This window comes from Electrophorus electricus, chromosome 3 (assembly GCF_013358815.1).
Source record: "Electrophorus electricus isolate fEleEle1 chromosome 3, fEleEle1.pri, whole genome shotgun sequence".
NCBI lineage: Eukaryota > Metazoa > Chordata > Actinopteri > Gymnotiformes > Gymnotidae > Electrophorus > Electrophorus electricus.
This window is the reverse complement of record NC_049537.1, coordinates 20,223,441-20,237,891: the sequence shown is the minus strand read 5'-3', so window position 1 is coordinate 20,237,891 and position 14,451 is coordinate 20,223,441. Positions and strand designations below refer to the sequence as shown.

General features: G+C 36.9%; 2 protein-coding genes across 3 annotated transcripts; one reads left to right on the top strand and one right to left on the bottom strand.

The window, feature by feature from the left end:
* The first annotated feature begins 705 nt into the window (after positions 1-705).
* On the top strand, positions 706-5,158 carry LOC113572280. The gene is made up of 5 exons (XM_027001698.2): positions 706-1,210; positions 2,530-2,793; positions 2,976-3,005; positions 3,114-3,179; positions 3,486-5,158. The coding sequence occupies exons 2-5, from the start codon at positions 2,532-2,534 to the stop codon at positions 4,850-4,852; spliced, it is 1,725 nt and encodes a 574-aa protein (XP_026857499.2). The 5' UTR covers positions 706-1,210; positions 2,530-2,531; the 3' UTR covers positions 4,853-5,158.
* Positions 5,159-5,746: 588 nt separating this feature from the next.
* ypel5 (yippee-like 5) lies at positions 5,747-7,951 on the bottom strand. 2 transcript variants are annotated; one of them, XM_027001699.2, is made up of 3 exons: positions 7,748-7,951; positions 6,989-7,133; positions 5,747-6,680 (listed from the first exon to the last, which is right to left on the bottom strand). In XM_027001699.2, the coding sequence occupies exons 2-3, from the start codon at positions 7,127-7,129 to the stop codon at positions 6,456-6,458; spliced, it is 366 nt and encodes a 121-aa protein (XP_026857500.1). In that variant the 5' UTR covers positions 7,130-7,133; positions 7,748-7,951; the 3' UTR covers positions 5,747-6,455. The 2 variants fall into 2 exon arrangements, with proteins under 2 accessions (XP_026857500.1, XP_026857501.1); XM_027001700.2 differs by having other exon boundaries at positions 7,796-7,951.
* Between the last annotated feature and the right edge of the window lie 6,500 nt (positions 7,952-14,451).

Below are 14,451 nucleotides of genomic sequence, written 5' to 3'. Positions count from 1 at the left end.
GCTGTGGGTCCATGTCCAACATGTCACATAATGTATAATTGTTCTGAATTATGAGCTGATATTTTGACTTCTGGTATCTGTGTAGTGCACCTGACTAGTATAGATGGCATTTTCATTGGTTGAATATCTGCACATCAAGTACAGACTAGTTCATTAGAAACTTGGGCCCAATTTACACTTGGCATGAGTCTCAAGTGCTCTCATCACCAATGGTAAGATAATTGTAAACAGGATCATATGTGTCTCAGAGACTCTGTGATCTGATCACTCAAACCACATTGTGGTGTTCAGGGATACACAAGACCACATTAGATTTTTAGAGTAAACGCCCATGTCAAAGGACCACCCTAAGGAGAAACATACTTCTGGAGCATTTTTGTGGCACCAGCAAGCCCCAATACCATGGCTACTTGAAATTGCATACTGTGTATTGACACTTAACAGTAGTATACTGTCACACAACACCTCGGAGTGGTAGAATTTAGAGGGAGACTACTAGCTTTGTAGCAACATTAAAAAAAAATGTACCTTTCAGAGAAACAATAGACAGTTTTCATAGGTTTAGCATGACATCTGAACACGCATGCCACAGTCGAGACGTGCACAGGAACATGTGTAACGGGCACTATTTTATTTTTTCCATGAAGTTTTCTACAAAATCTAACATTACATGGAGATCAACACTTGGTTCTGTTTCGACGCCGGTATGTGGTATATTTAAAAGCAAACTTATGCAGTCTACGATTCACAGCGATAAATGCAGATTCGCTCATTTTCACATAGCTAATATAAAGCACAAACAGGTATAGATCCCAAGGGTCTAAGCTCCATGACTACAATACAAATATTTGCTTCTATTGTCATGTTTCTCAAACACATATGTTAATGCAGTCTCAGTCAACCAATGTAATGTATTTCGGATAAGCGTTTGCATGATAACAACTCTGGGCTATCAGACTATAACACATTTTAGCAGAGATTATTTTTCTATTGTGCCACCTTTCAAAAATGGAGGAAGTAACCTTTGTATCACCGAGATGATGGGTAAAGCAGTGTTTTGCATAGTTGTATTAGACCAACAAGAAAGCACCGAAGAGAACGCAAGCCTCAATCAGTTGAAGTTGTAGCCTTGCAATAGTTCCGGGAATCGAAACGGAACAGTCAGCGCAGTAGACTGGCACCAGAAGAACCGTAAGTGATCATTTAGAAGGTAAGGCATTTAAAGAATCATATTGTAAGATGTTATCAGTAATATGAATCAAATTAACGTACGCATTAAAGTATGATAGTGGATTATCCCTCATTTAAATTAAAAGATTTAGGGAACGTTGGCAGATAGCTAACAGACTAAGCAAGGATCCTGAATAAAGTTGTACAACACAACTAGCTTGCTAGCTAATGGTTTCTTTGAGCTCCAAAGTGGCGTCTGTTTTCCCATATCATTCAGTGTTAATAAAATGTGAAAGATTGATGTGGGGTTTTTTGTACTCTTCATTAGTTTACCTTAGTTCCTAATGTATATTCTCGTCAGATCCCGGAATAGCTAACTTTATCTAGTTATCTAGCTAGTTTAGCAGTTCAGCTAGTCTAGCTATCTTAACTGATAGCGATAACGAGTACTTTAATGTTAGCTACCTTATGGTAACCACCACTGTATATTTATAGGAATAATGGTAAAGTAAAAAGACAAATATGCGTTTCGATTTAAAGTTGAAATGTTTGGTGTTTCCTAAAGACTTCACTTTATAGCTTGTTGGATCTTCGCAACTAAATGTTTCGCGGTTATTCCGTTACAAAGCGATTAGTTCTTTTTATTGAAGGCGGGACTTCCTGTGGTACAGCTGCCAAGTTGAACGTTACGAGCTTGACCATTAATTTTTTAGTGACCGGTCTCCTCATATTATAATGACACAGTATTACGTATGGTGGTGGTGGAAAAGCTGTTTTGTAATGTGGTTGTGTGTAACTTAAATCCATACGCTGGGATGCGATGTGTGTAGGTGGAGAAAAAATGTTTTCACTTTTATTTCGCTTATATTCAAATATAGGGGGCATAAAGTGAAAATAAAAGTATACACTTGACTTAATGAGGGCAAGTAAGTTTCAAAGAATGTTTCAGGAACATCACCATAATATAATAGGCCCGTGTGAAGAAATTAGTTGGATACATGTTGCTGGGGGTAGGGTTTATGTAAATTGCAATTTACAATAGATTTTTTTTTTTAATTTGGCAAGTTAGACACTGATGATGGAACTTAATAAAGAGGTAATTGAGTACTAGATATTAAAATGAATCAGATATAGTATCCCTACTTGATAAATCTGAATTCTGAATGTTAGCTAGTGACTGTGGTATATAAAGCATTGTTGGTATAGTAATTTAAAAATCCCTCAATCATAATACTGATTCTTAAAAGATCCATATGGGATAATAAGCAGTGAATTTTGATTTTGTTATATACTCTGAAGTGATAGTTAACTTGTGATGCTTTTGCTTGTGTTCTAACACATTTGTTTTTATTCTTTCAGGCATGACAGAATCCACAAACAGAAAAACTTTTCTGGATAACAATCAGGTTAAAATTATAAACAAGCTGAGAGATGTGGATGCTATGGTTAACTACATGAAGGAGAAAAATGTTTATACTCCACAACTGGCAAATACAATTATTGCCAAGAATACCAGAGAAAATCAAGTTCGAACAGCTCTGGAATGTCTGAATTGTTCAAAGCATTATGACTTAATGTTTAAATGGCTAGAGGAAAATGAGTCTGGTTTAATGGAAGATTTAGGTAAGCATGTTTGTCTCTGTCACCATAGTGCTATTCTTAATATTCTCCATTACAGTAGCATTTTTTCATTAGGATGTATAAAGCAGAAGATAAATCTTGATATATATCTTATTAATGCCATCAACATTTATTTCAGTGAGCAATAATTGTTATATTGAGCGTTTTGTGTTTACTTTATACAGATTGGACCTCATACCATGAAGGACCAGAGAGTAAGTTACAGTAATATTGGTTTTATACTTTGTCTGTTTAAATGGTATTGAGGCACATATGTTTGTGATTTAATTTTTTAAATCTCTTTCCCTCTCCTGTACATCTAGGAAAGAGGCCCAAAATCCAGGAAGAAGCTGTGACTGAAACAGACAGTTGTGTCAGTAAAACATTTGGTAAGCCTGTTATTTGTGTAAGACTTGGAATAAATCATTACATGTTTTTTGTTTTGAACATTGTAAATACCAGTTAATAGTTGGTAATTTATAAAGAGTAATTTATTAATAAAATAACATCGAATGTTTTAGAAACATTCTAAAATGTGATAAGAATTCATTTAATATAGTTACATACCAGTCCACAATTTTTAAAAAAAATTGACATCTTGAGGAAATGAATGGTCTTTCAAAATTACTTGCACCTGAAAATGCCCCAAATAAACATGCAATTTACCAGCCATGCTTTATCCAAATCTTAAACAGATCTCAAGACCACCTCCACTTTTGCCAAATTGGAAGAATGGGTCTCCAACAATGAAAATCTGATCCAAAACTTGGAAAGTAAACTTTCTACAACTGAAATGAAAAATTTGGAAAAAAACCTAAAAAATAAGAGATTAAAGAAAAGTTTATGTTTTAATACTGAAGATGTAAGGAAGATTACGAGCAACAGAAAACTTGAATTGTTTCTTGCTTGCAATACAAATGCTACATTTCCTGATCTTGCAATACAGCTTTTCTTTGAGAACGACTTAAGATGTGTCTCGCCAGCAAATGATTCCTTGATTGAGAAAGATATGGAAGGCTGCACTGATGATTACAAGAAGAGTGTCAAACATGCAGACAGTGGATATGAATACAGATGTAGTTCAAGTGATATTAGCAATACATCTCTTCACAGCAAACATTTACCACAAAATGTGAACCTGATAAGGTCTGAAGACACGTGCATGAAAAACAAAGAGCACTTTGATAAGCTACCTGTATCTGAACCAAAATTTCAGGGTGGAGAGTCAAACATAAGAGAGCAAAAACAAGACCTCCATGGTGCCTATTGCCAAAGAGAACTTGATACTGAACAGCCAGCAGCGTTAGAGGGCACCATGGACAAAGATGACGCACACCTAGAGAAACCTGTGGACATACAGAATACTGTGGGTGAACAAAACATGCAGTTTGACAACAACATGGTCAACATTGGGCCAAAGGGCCCAAATATTTGTACCCAGGGGAGACGTGAACTTCAGCTCACAGATACACCAGAACTTGAGATGGGTCTTAATGCATCGGTAGAATCAGAGCAGATGATGCCACATATCGAAGGCAAAGTCAGATTCTGTAGTACACCATTAAATAGTTCAAAACAAATAGCACAAAAAATCCAGACAAGACAACCTCAGCACCAAAGAAGAATTGACAAAGCAAAAAATAAAAAGGATCTGCTCCATAACTGGGCAAAGAAAAAATGCAGCAATGAAAAATTAAAAAATCCTCTTGACTGTATCTCAATTATAAACAAAGCAGAACATAGTGTGTACCCAATTTTTGTTGCAGACACCATCATGGTGTATAAGAACCCACAGTCTGATGAAAGACAAATAATTTTTGTCAGTGATGAAAATAAAAAGGTTCTTCCAAAAGCCATTAAAACCTTTCTTAATTATCAGATGTGGGTGTGTGGCATTAAAAAAACAATACTCATAAAAAAAGTGAAAGATGAGGAACAAGAACAAGAGATTAATTATGAACAGTTTGATCAGATTGTAGATCTGTGCCAAAGGTTTATTTTGGAAGCCTTTCTCCCTGCTTTTGCAGTATTCAAAAAGCTTCAGAAAAAAAGCAAACTGTAATCTTTCATTTCTCAAGGTTAAAGAGGGACCTTCCACCCAGTAAATATCTGTAATCATGTTAACTGACTTACCATATTAACTTAATCCTTCAGATTGAAAAATGGAATTTCTAAGATGTGGGAGTTTTTTCTGTCCTTTTGTTTCTGTATTCTTGTCTTTTCTTTCCATATTCTATTCTATCATTGTGTAATAAGTCTTAGTAATCCCTTCTAATAAACATCTACAATTCCCTTGGAAATGCATGTATTGTCTCTGGATATTGGCTCAATGTATTTGTAGTCAAATTAATAAAATGCTCTTATGGAATTATTTTTCTCCTAATATTTTGTGATAATTTAGGAAGCAGCTTTGTTTATATGGGTTGTTATAGATGCATATCTGGTTTTATACAATACCAGGAACTAATCCCTCTACCCCACATACTTAATCTAACGGAAAAAGTTAGTGTTTTGTTCAGTGCTCTTAAAGCAAGGTAGTTGTAAAATAGGTAGCCCATCATCTACAGATCTTAGAGGCTAGGCTACCTAGCAAAATAGCCTACATACCATCAAACAGGTTAGGTTGCTGTACTGGTTGAACTAGTACATTAAGCTTCTGACATGATACCTTTAGCTATCTAGCCAAGAGTCCTGCTTTGTGGTATAGCCTTCAGCTCTGTAGTTTGACCCAAAATCTCCTGCAATGAAAGTTAATATTCAGTGATAACTGGAGTGGACTCACAAGGATAACAGACTTACTTTTGTATTTGTGTTTAACAAGGTAAATTAAAATTAATAACAGATTTATAATATATAATAGTGTTCAGATGTTTACCACTGACCATTTTCAATTTCTGTAATGACAGTTTTTCAGAGACCACCAGTATGTTGTTACATTTAAGACTTTAAAACAATGTAATGCTCAAGCAAGACCATTCACTTTATTAAGAATAAATGAACACAGGGTCACATGTTCTATGCCTTATTAAGAGAAAAAAATAGGAATAACAAGTTTCTCAACTAAAAACAAGAACTCCAAGAGAAGGAATAATGCTAATTAAAATGGTGTTGCACTGAATATAATAACACAGGCAATGAATAATTCTTACTATCCACAAGATTCACAGCGATGGGTATAAACAGCCAGGGAATGCTAACTCCATACCTGCCCCCTCTTTTTAGGGCTGGATAGTATATCGCTGTGACAGGATGGAATCGAGATGCCCATTTACTGGTCCAGGTGACAGTGGAATCAGGCTTGTTCACTGGTCTGGTGGTCCAGTATCTTTGACAATTTGTCATCTTACTTTTCTGAACTAGAAAATGCATCCCTCAATATACATAAACTTTACTAAAGCTGATGATAATTGGCTCAAGATCCATTTAGAAGCATAGAATCAAGGGCATGCCAACAAATATTGCTGACAGTGGCACCGATGTCATCAAGCCATAGAGGGGCTGCTGGTTTTGTTTTTGTTTTTTTGTTTTTTGTCTTTTTTTTTTTTTTATCAGTCTCTAAGCAAGGCTGGACCTGCTTATGAGAAGCGGATACGTTGTTCAGATCAGTGATGGACGCGGTGATGCTGAGATGAGCAGTGTGGGGAGCGCAGGGTTTGACCTGAACCTCAGGAGGCATCTGACGGAACATGTTCCTCAAAACCCTCGCTCTCTCTGACCAGCGCTCTCTCCAGGATGACACGCCCTTCTTTGTAGCGCTGACTGTCTTCTGTGGCGAACTCATAGATCCAGCCTAGCTTGCTGTTGCAGTTCTTGCAGCTGACATCTCGTACCATGTGTCTCCCAGTCAGCATTACTCGGTCCTGCACCTCGCTGTACTGCAGGTTCACCACCTGGAAACAAACAAACAAAAAAAAAAAACTTCTGTGGAAGCAAGCATCATCAGCACACAAGACCAGTGACCATTGGTCACCATGTAAAAGTATCACTGTCCTTACTGAGACATGCCATATCAGGTGTCACCATGTGGAAAGGGGTTTTTGTTTTATTGTGAGACTCTGAAAGGGGCATTGATCAAAAATTATGGCTTAAATGCATAAAAGGTTCTACCTAATGATAAACCCTCTTAATGACAAAAAAGCACAGTCAGAACTGACAGTGACAAGACGCTGCATGCACAGGAGCTTAGTCAGAATGTTACCTTGTTAAAGAGAAAGGCACGGCCTGTTGCTCCAGTGAAGCGTGTGGAGATGAGTTCTGAGCGGTTGGTCAGAATCGTGTCACAGTTGGCACAAGAGAAGAGGCGTGTGCCTCCAATGTGGTCGAGGAAAATACGTCCCATTGCACTGCCAACCCAAAAAATAAAATAAATAAATAATTATAAATTACTATAGAGACTTTGTAGAGAATTCACAGCACTTGATGTAATAAGACATTTAGAAATTATGACATTTATATAAATATAAACTACTTAGGCTAGATACTTAATGAACACTTGCATCAGAACAAAAGGTCACATTATCTTATCATTATCACATTAACTTTTCCCCTTGTTTGGTGTCAATAACCAGTTTAAGTGTATTGCTAAAATGCCAAGTGGACATGTGCTCTTTTGTACCACCCTTGTATCCACGATTATGTCATGCTAGCTATCTGCATACACGGAGAGCTAGCTAGGACACCTAAACAGAGGAAACAAAAAACGTCATTTTCTAGCTACAAGGCCGAACTCAAAATAAACGATGGCTAGCTAAATAGCTAATTAATTAGCTAGTCGCAGTGAATTGCTTGACACCATCATAAACGAAAAGTAACCATAATGATGACACGGACCAGTTCAAATGGCTAGTACACGTCGAGTCTGATTTAATTAATGATAGAAAATAAAGGAAACAGTTTCCTGCCTGCCTAACAGAAATCTAGCCAGCAAGCTAGCTTTCTATATGTGACGACGTCTCACCGTTTTATTGTTGTGACCCAATCCGTTCGTTTAAAACTGAAATCTTACTTTAGTTTATATGATTTCTTTCACAGATTTGCGTCGATGTCTCTTTTTAACCTTTCTCTGTCAGTCTTTTCCACACTTGTTTCAAACCTGCTAGATCTCTGGGTGCTTTGTTGATATGGACTCCACTCAGCTGTTCAGCAGCTTATGTCAACATCCGGTTTTGAGTCTTCGTCTACGCATGCGCCAGGATTTATGGACCTAGAAACAGCTGATGCGTTGTAAACGAATAAATATTGCAGTTTTATTGTTGTTGCTAATCACATTTAATACCAGAGAATCATTATCAGCTATTTATTGCAGATGAAGGAGACACCTGTTTAAAACGTGAAGCTGTAGCTTCCAAAAGCGTCGATGTCACTGATTTATCATACATAAATATAATCAATAATAGAATACTACAAAGATGTTACAAATATTTAACGAATATAACCATCAGTGTGATGTGTGAAAGTGTTGCTTATTTCAGAAAGCACACTCGATGAAGGCTGATGAATAATTTTGCAGACCTTCTATGGGAAAATAAAAATATATAGGCTATAGGCTCAAAATTCCGTCACCTTTTTAATCTACATGTAGCCTATTACAGCACTGGCATTGACACAATATTTTCTCATATATTTCTGCTAGTTACAGATTCGTTGAATAGATCTTGTGAAACGCATAATTCTGTGAAAACAATTCATCACTGGTCCAAAGTGTTTCGATTAGGTCAACTCTATTGAGACGAATGCAGGCACCAGCAAATAATTTTTCACTTTAATTGCTGCATTGCTATCTCCTGGTAGGTACGCGTGATAGTGCTGTCTCCAGCACTAATGCTGAAAAACCCAGTGGCACACATTTCTAGTAAACTACTCTGTTGAAAGATGTGGTGTAGTACCAGTCTAGTCCACTTTATTGGCTTTGTGGGTAGCGTTCTGAAATCAAGAGAAATAAACAAAACATTTTGTCCTTATCTTTTATTACTTTGATTTACAATTAATGCTTTTTTGTGTACAAAATTAACAAGATAAAAGGACAAAATTATTGAGAAATATCCAGCCTACCTTGTTGTGAAACCTTTGAAAAAGATACCTGCTATCAGTTAATTAGCTGCCATCACCTTTAACTTTGCCTTATTCTTCAACTGTTAGTACATTTACAGTACTTGGCAGATGCTCTTATCCAGATCAACTTTAAAAAAAAGTGCTTTGTCATTTACTTATAGAATGTATCCTAGCCAGTACAGTAGGTTAGAGTTCAAGATACCATTGAACTAGAAGCTGTTGAAATACAGGAATCAATGCTGATGCCTAGAAGTGCAAAACATATATAAACTTTCTCAGACAACAATAAGTGTAATAAATAATACCCTACAATAAATACTAGAGTTTCAGTTACTAGACATAGGTGCAGAATTAGTGGTCATTTAAATATTCCACAAATAAATGGGTCTTCAGTCTGCATTTGAAGATTGCAAGAGACTCTGCTGTCCAGACAGCCAGAGGAAATACGTTCCACAATCTGGGAGACAGGAAAGAGAGTAGTCTTGATGTTTGTCTTCCACGAGACTCGAAGCATGGTGTTTCAAGCCGAGCCATACTTGAGGTTTGGAGTACCTGAATTATGGAATGGGCATGTATGGACATCATATACAGAGGGGCTGGTCCATTTTTGGCTTTGTAGGCGAGCATCAAGGCTTTAAATCTGATGCGGGCAGCTACTTGAAGCCAATGAAGGGTACACAGCAGTAGAGTGACGTGTGAAGCTCAGTTTTACTGGGGTTGAGCGTCACATGGTGGACTGTCATCCATGACTCAATGTCAGTCCAGCATGCTGAGATATGTCTGGAAACATGTGTGTCAGAAGGTTGGAAAGAAAGAATTAATTAGGTGTCGTCAGCATAGCAGCGGTAGGAGAGGACATTAGAAGATATATTGCCAAGAGAACGAGTATACATTTATATTTAGCATTTACATTTGGCAGACACTCTTATCCACAGTGACTTACCATTTTCAATCATGTTACAGAGGCAGGGGTAGTGTTAATAAGGAATCTTATTGGTATGGGATAGAGCATTTGCCCATACAGGGACTGTCCACAGTGAATAGTGGTTGGTATATTGTTACTTATTCTGTGGTTACTTATTCTGTCAAGATTCTTGTTTTGATTTTTGAATTTGTCCGGCTCAGTAGGCAAAAGAGGAGTCGAATGCAGGTATAGACTATAAGTTTTAATATAACAAGCAAAGGGGAGATCCAGAGGCAAAGTAAAATTCAAAACCAGGCTTAGAGAAAAACATGCAGACAAAGCAGACTAGGGCAGGCAAAAACAGTAAACCAAAAACTCCATGCATAAGATCAAAATATAGAGTAGCATACAAAACAACTCAGAAACAGCTTGGAAATGCTAAGTCTATGTAAAGCAAGACTTTACAAAGAGTAATACAAATGGAGGGGTAAAAATATACAGACATATTAGGGACAATAAAAAACAGGTGATATCAATAGATGGGACCAAGAATGCACAGGAGGATTAAGGGGCATGTAGTCTTTGGAGGTATGTTGGAGGCTGCAGAGGTAACATAATCAAGCTAAAATGAGAATACTAAGTTTAGTATTATCCAGCATGTTTGTTGAAAGATGCTGGCATGTGTGTTGACCTTGTTAACCATGTTCCTTATTGCACTGGCAGTAACCTTGCTTGTCTTTTTATCAAGTGTAAAAGGTAAAGTGAATAATCAATCAAAGCAGGCGCCACCTCCCTCTGCTTATGGTGACTTTGGGATGACCTGCAATCTCTCCGTTCTCTTACTCATCTAAAACTCATATCAGGTTCCCATGATTACATGTGGCCTTTCTGTTCCTTATCTGTCACATGAGAAAAGGACAGTGTGCAATAAAACAGCACAGTGGCATAACAGCAGAACTAGATTATCATTTTTATAGTCCATAATGACCTGGCCATGACTTGGTAATGACCTGTATTGAGTATTTTCCTGATTGATTCCTAGACAAAGGGTTCTTGAATTGTTTAGCACACTGAATCAATGAAGGAACCTGACAGTGATAGAGTCAGCCTCAGTGAAATAACTTGACAATGATTTCATCACCTAATGGGAGAAGACCTTACACTTAATGGCTAAAATATCAAACAGATTGTAAAATGAAATAATGGAAATACAGTTTTGAAAGTAAGCATCATAGCCAACAGACATTTCTTTTAACTAGGTGTGTTGTGTGCTGGCATTATAAACTACATCCTGTTTGTATTGAGACAATGTTCTACACATAGAGTGAAAAGGTAAACAGTTATGAGTAATCGGCATCCCAAGGAAAGAGTTTAAGATGATTCCCTGGTGGTGCCTAAGTCAGAGCTCCATAAGATGCAGCTGGATACATACATATTTGGACAGAAGAACAGGGACCCCTCTCCGCCCTGTTTGCTATATCAATCCTGCAAAACTGAGTGTTAAGCATTCTCTTTTAAGCACATCAAAGCTCTCAACAATGTTGCAATGCAACATGGTTATGGCCACTATTAAAACACATACTCAAGGGCATCAACATTTACATCTGAGACCAGAAATCTCTTTCTTGTCTTGATTTAATCTCTTTCAAGAGTAATTATTTTATGCCAGTAGAGCAGCCAGTAGAGCAGCTGCACAGTATAATGTAGGCTAGAGCAGTACGCATCTTAAATAAACATGTTAAATAAACACATGACATCCTTTCAAACAGCGATCAATGCAAACATAGCAAAGACATCATAAACACACAAACAGTAAATACCAATGATGACATGAAACAGGAATATATGGAGGTTTGGATTGGGAAGGAAATAAGAAACAGTTGAGGCGAGGAACATATTAATAGACAAAGGGGCGTGGCACCATGTGAAAAATGGGAAGTAAACAAAGGACATGTAGACATGCTGACAAAAAGGAAACATAAACAACAAGCACATGGAAAGTGCCATCATGTGGGAGAGGGATTTGAGGAGGGGAGCATGACAGATATTGTATTATGGGGTAGTCTTATGGGGGGGGGGGGGGGGTTGGATACACTATAGAAAAATATATATCAATACGTAAGAATATATAATCTAGTAAAAGACTATATCGATCTTATGAGTAATTACAACACACCGTATTTGGTCATTTCTATAGTATGAGTATAGTATACTGTAGTAAGCAAGTTCTTATTGTTTTTTAGAGACTCTCTTTTGGAAAAAACACAACAGTGTTGTTACTGATTGATGTTATGTTACAGAACAGGTAAGACAATTGCGGATGAAAAGAATAAGAGTTTATTAGCAAGGGAAAATCCAGAAATAATAATAATATAGTCAGACAAACAAGGGTCAAAAACCAGTACAAAAAACTTCCAAGCCAATGGGAAATCCAAAACCAGAGTAAATATAGCCAGTCCAAGATCAAAAACCAGAACATCAAAATACAAGGCAAACAAATCCAAATGGAACAGTGTCAGAACAAAGCAGGCAACAGGAACACTCTGAATGCACTCAAAGAGATAGTGGCAATACTGTATATATAGGCAGTGATAATGGGAAACAGATGAGCTTATTAGTTCAGTGAGGAGGAACATGTGAATGAACATGTGATTGGTTGATAGCTCCTAGAAGCTGTGAACGGGATCCTGGGAGTTGTAGTGAGGTTGGTTGTTATCAGAGATAGGAACGATGGGCTACAATAGTTTATTATCTGTGAACAGATCCAGTAAACATTTTCTGAAGCTTTTAACAATTTTAAATCACCTGGGTATAGAAAGGTCAGTTTTTATAGATTTGTCCTCTCGAAATGTAACTTGGTGTTGTTTCAGTATTCAGTCTATTAGGAAGACAAGAGAACAGGCATTTAATATCTTTGTACTAGATTTATATACCAGTTACTCTAGGAACTGTAAAGTAGTTGGCTAAAACCATTATGTAGTTGACAAAAACGATACTCAGGCATGCTTGTTTTCCATTGTAAAACTTGTCTGAGGTTATTTTCTCAGGGAACAAAAAAACTTATAGATGAATACCAGATAAAATATGTAAAGAAGTATATGTTCCCCTTTTGCTAAAAATTATTTTGGCAAAGTATTTAGAAGAATCTGTAATACATACAATTTAAAATCTACAGGTCTTTCACAGACCGATGTGCCCTCATGTTTGCTGTATTTCTTATGTTTGAAAATTTGTTTTTTTTTTTGTTTTTGTTTTTTTGCAATCATTGAATTTACATTTACATCTGTAGCATGTGGCAGCTGCCCTTATCCAGAGCGACTTACAGAAGTACTTTGTAGTCTGTATGAAATACAAATTCTGTGTACATACTTTTCCTCATGACAATAGAGAGGTCTGTGAAGACCTCTCAGTGTTAAGAGAAAAAGAGTTGTCAGTGTTAAGACCTGGATAAAGTGGAAAAGAAGACAGTAGAAGCTTTTCAAGTACATATTTATATGCTTAGCAACTCAGTGAAGAGGTGAGTTTTCAGTCTTCATTCGAAGATAGCCAATGAGTCAGCTGTATGCACAGCTAGTGGAAGTTCATACCATCACCTGGATGCCAAGACAGAGAAGAGTCTTGACGCATGTACAAGAAACTCAAAGGATGTATCAGATAGAAAAGAATTTGATTAAGGCATTTAGTTATTCACTTTATATCAAGTAATTTAGCTACACTGTATGGCCAAAGGTGTACGGACACCCTTCGTAATTATAGAGTTCAGGTGTTTTAGCCACACCTATTGTAATCTCCTATGCAATCTCATATGCAATGTCATTTGGTAGTTATTGGCAATAAAATGAGTCATACTGAAGAGTACGGTGACTTTAATTTAAACACATAAAAACATATTATACAATAACTGTTTAGGGATGGCATAGGATGCCACATTTGCCACAAATCAGTTAATGAAATTCCTGCCCTGTTAGATCTGCCCCAGTCAACTGTGTTGTCCCACTGTGAAAAGTGTCTAGGAGCAACAACTGCCTGGTTATGAAGCAGTAGACCAGTGGAGATGTCCAACAAGGTGTGATGGTTAGGTGTCCACATTTTTTGGCCATATAGTTAGAGGCAGTATTATTAGAAGAGGTAGGCCACCTCATCAAAAATGAATGGAATAACTCAACATGGTGGTTGCACAATGGGAAGTCCTGCCTTTCAAAAAAACAGCCAAACATTTTGTTGCTAAAGACATAAAAGACTATAATGTTCTTTCATTGGGGATTACAGTTTTAAGATAGGACAAACAGTACTTAAAAATTACTGTCATTTTGTTGGCCAATCTAGATATCTATGCAGTTACGTAAGGGAGTGTTTTTGTTCTTTTTTATACATCTGTGTGTGTTTTGCCATCTTGGCATATCTGAGCACAGTGCGTAACAGTTGAGATATCTGTTTAAACTTAAGAAGAGACACGTAATTATGGTGAAGAAAATGTGTGAGGCAGCTTTTCTTCCTATTGTATATGCTTCTTCTATCTCTATATTTTTAATCTCATATCTGATGAGAAAAGAAGAGCTCAAAGATGGAAGATATCTTATCTTTGTCCCATCATTGTCCCATAGATAAGAATGTCACGGAATAGCAAGTAATCTCAGGTAACTGTGCAACCTTAAGTACAGCACCTGTGTTTAATTTCTAACTTATCTTGTTACATTTCTTAATCC

Bases quoted from the DNA above. Each gene is read 5' to 3' on its own strand.
- LOC113572280 (XM_027001698.2), top strand. From the start codon at position 2,532: ATGACAGAATCCACAAACAGAAAAACTTTTCTGGATAACAATCAGGTT. The intron at 2,794-2,975 runs GTAAGCATGTTT...TACTTTATACAG, and splicing joins TGGTTTAATGGAAGATTTAG to ATTGGACCTCATACCATGAA. The intron at 3,006-3,113 runs GTAAGTTACAGT...CTGTACATCTAG, and splicing joins ATACCATGAAGGACCAGAGA to GAAAGAGGCCCAAAATCCAG.
- ypel5 (XM_027001699.2), bottom strand. From the start codon at position 7,129: ATGGGACGTATTTTCCTCGACCACATTGGAGGCACACGCCTCTTCTCT. The intron at 6,681-6,988 runs GTAACATTCTGA...GTTTGTTTCCAG, and splicing joins GTGCCTTTCTCTTTAACAAG to GTGGTGAACCTGCAGTACAG.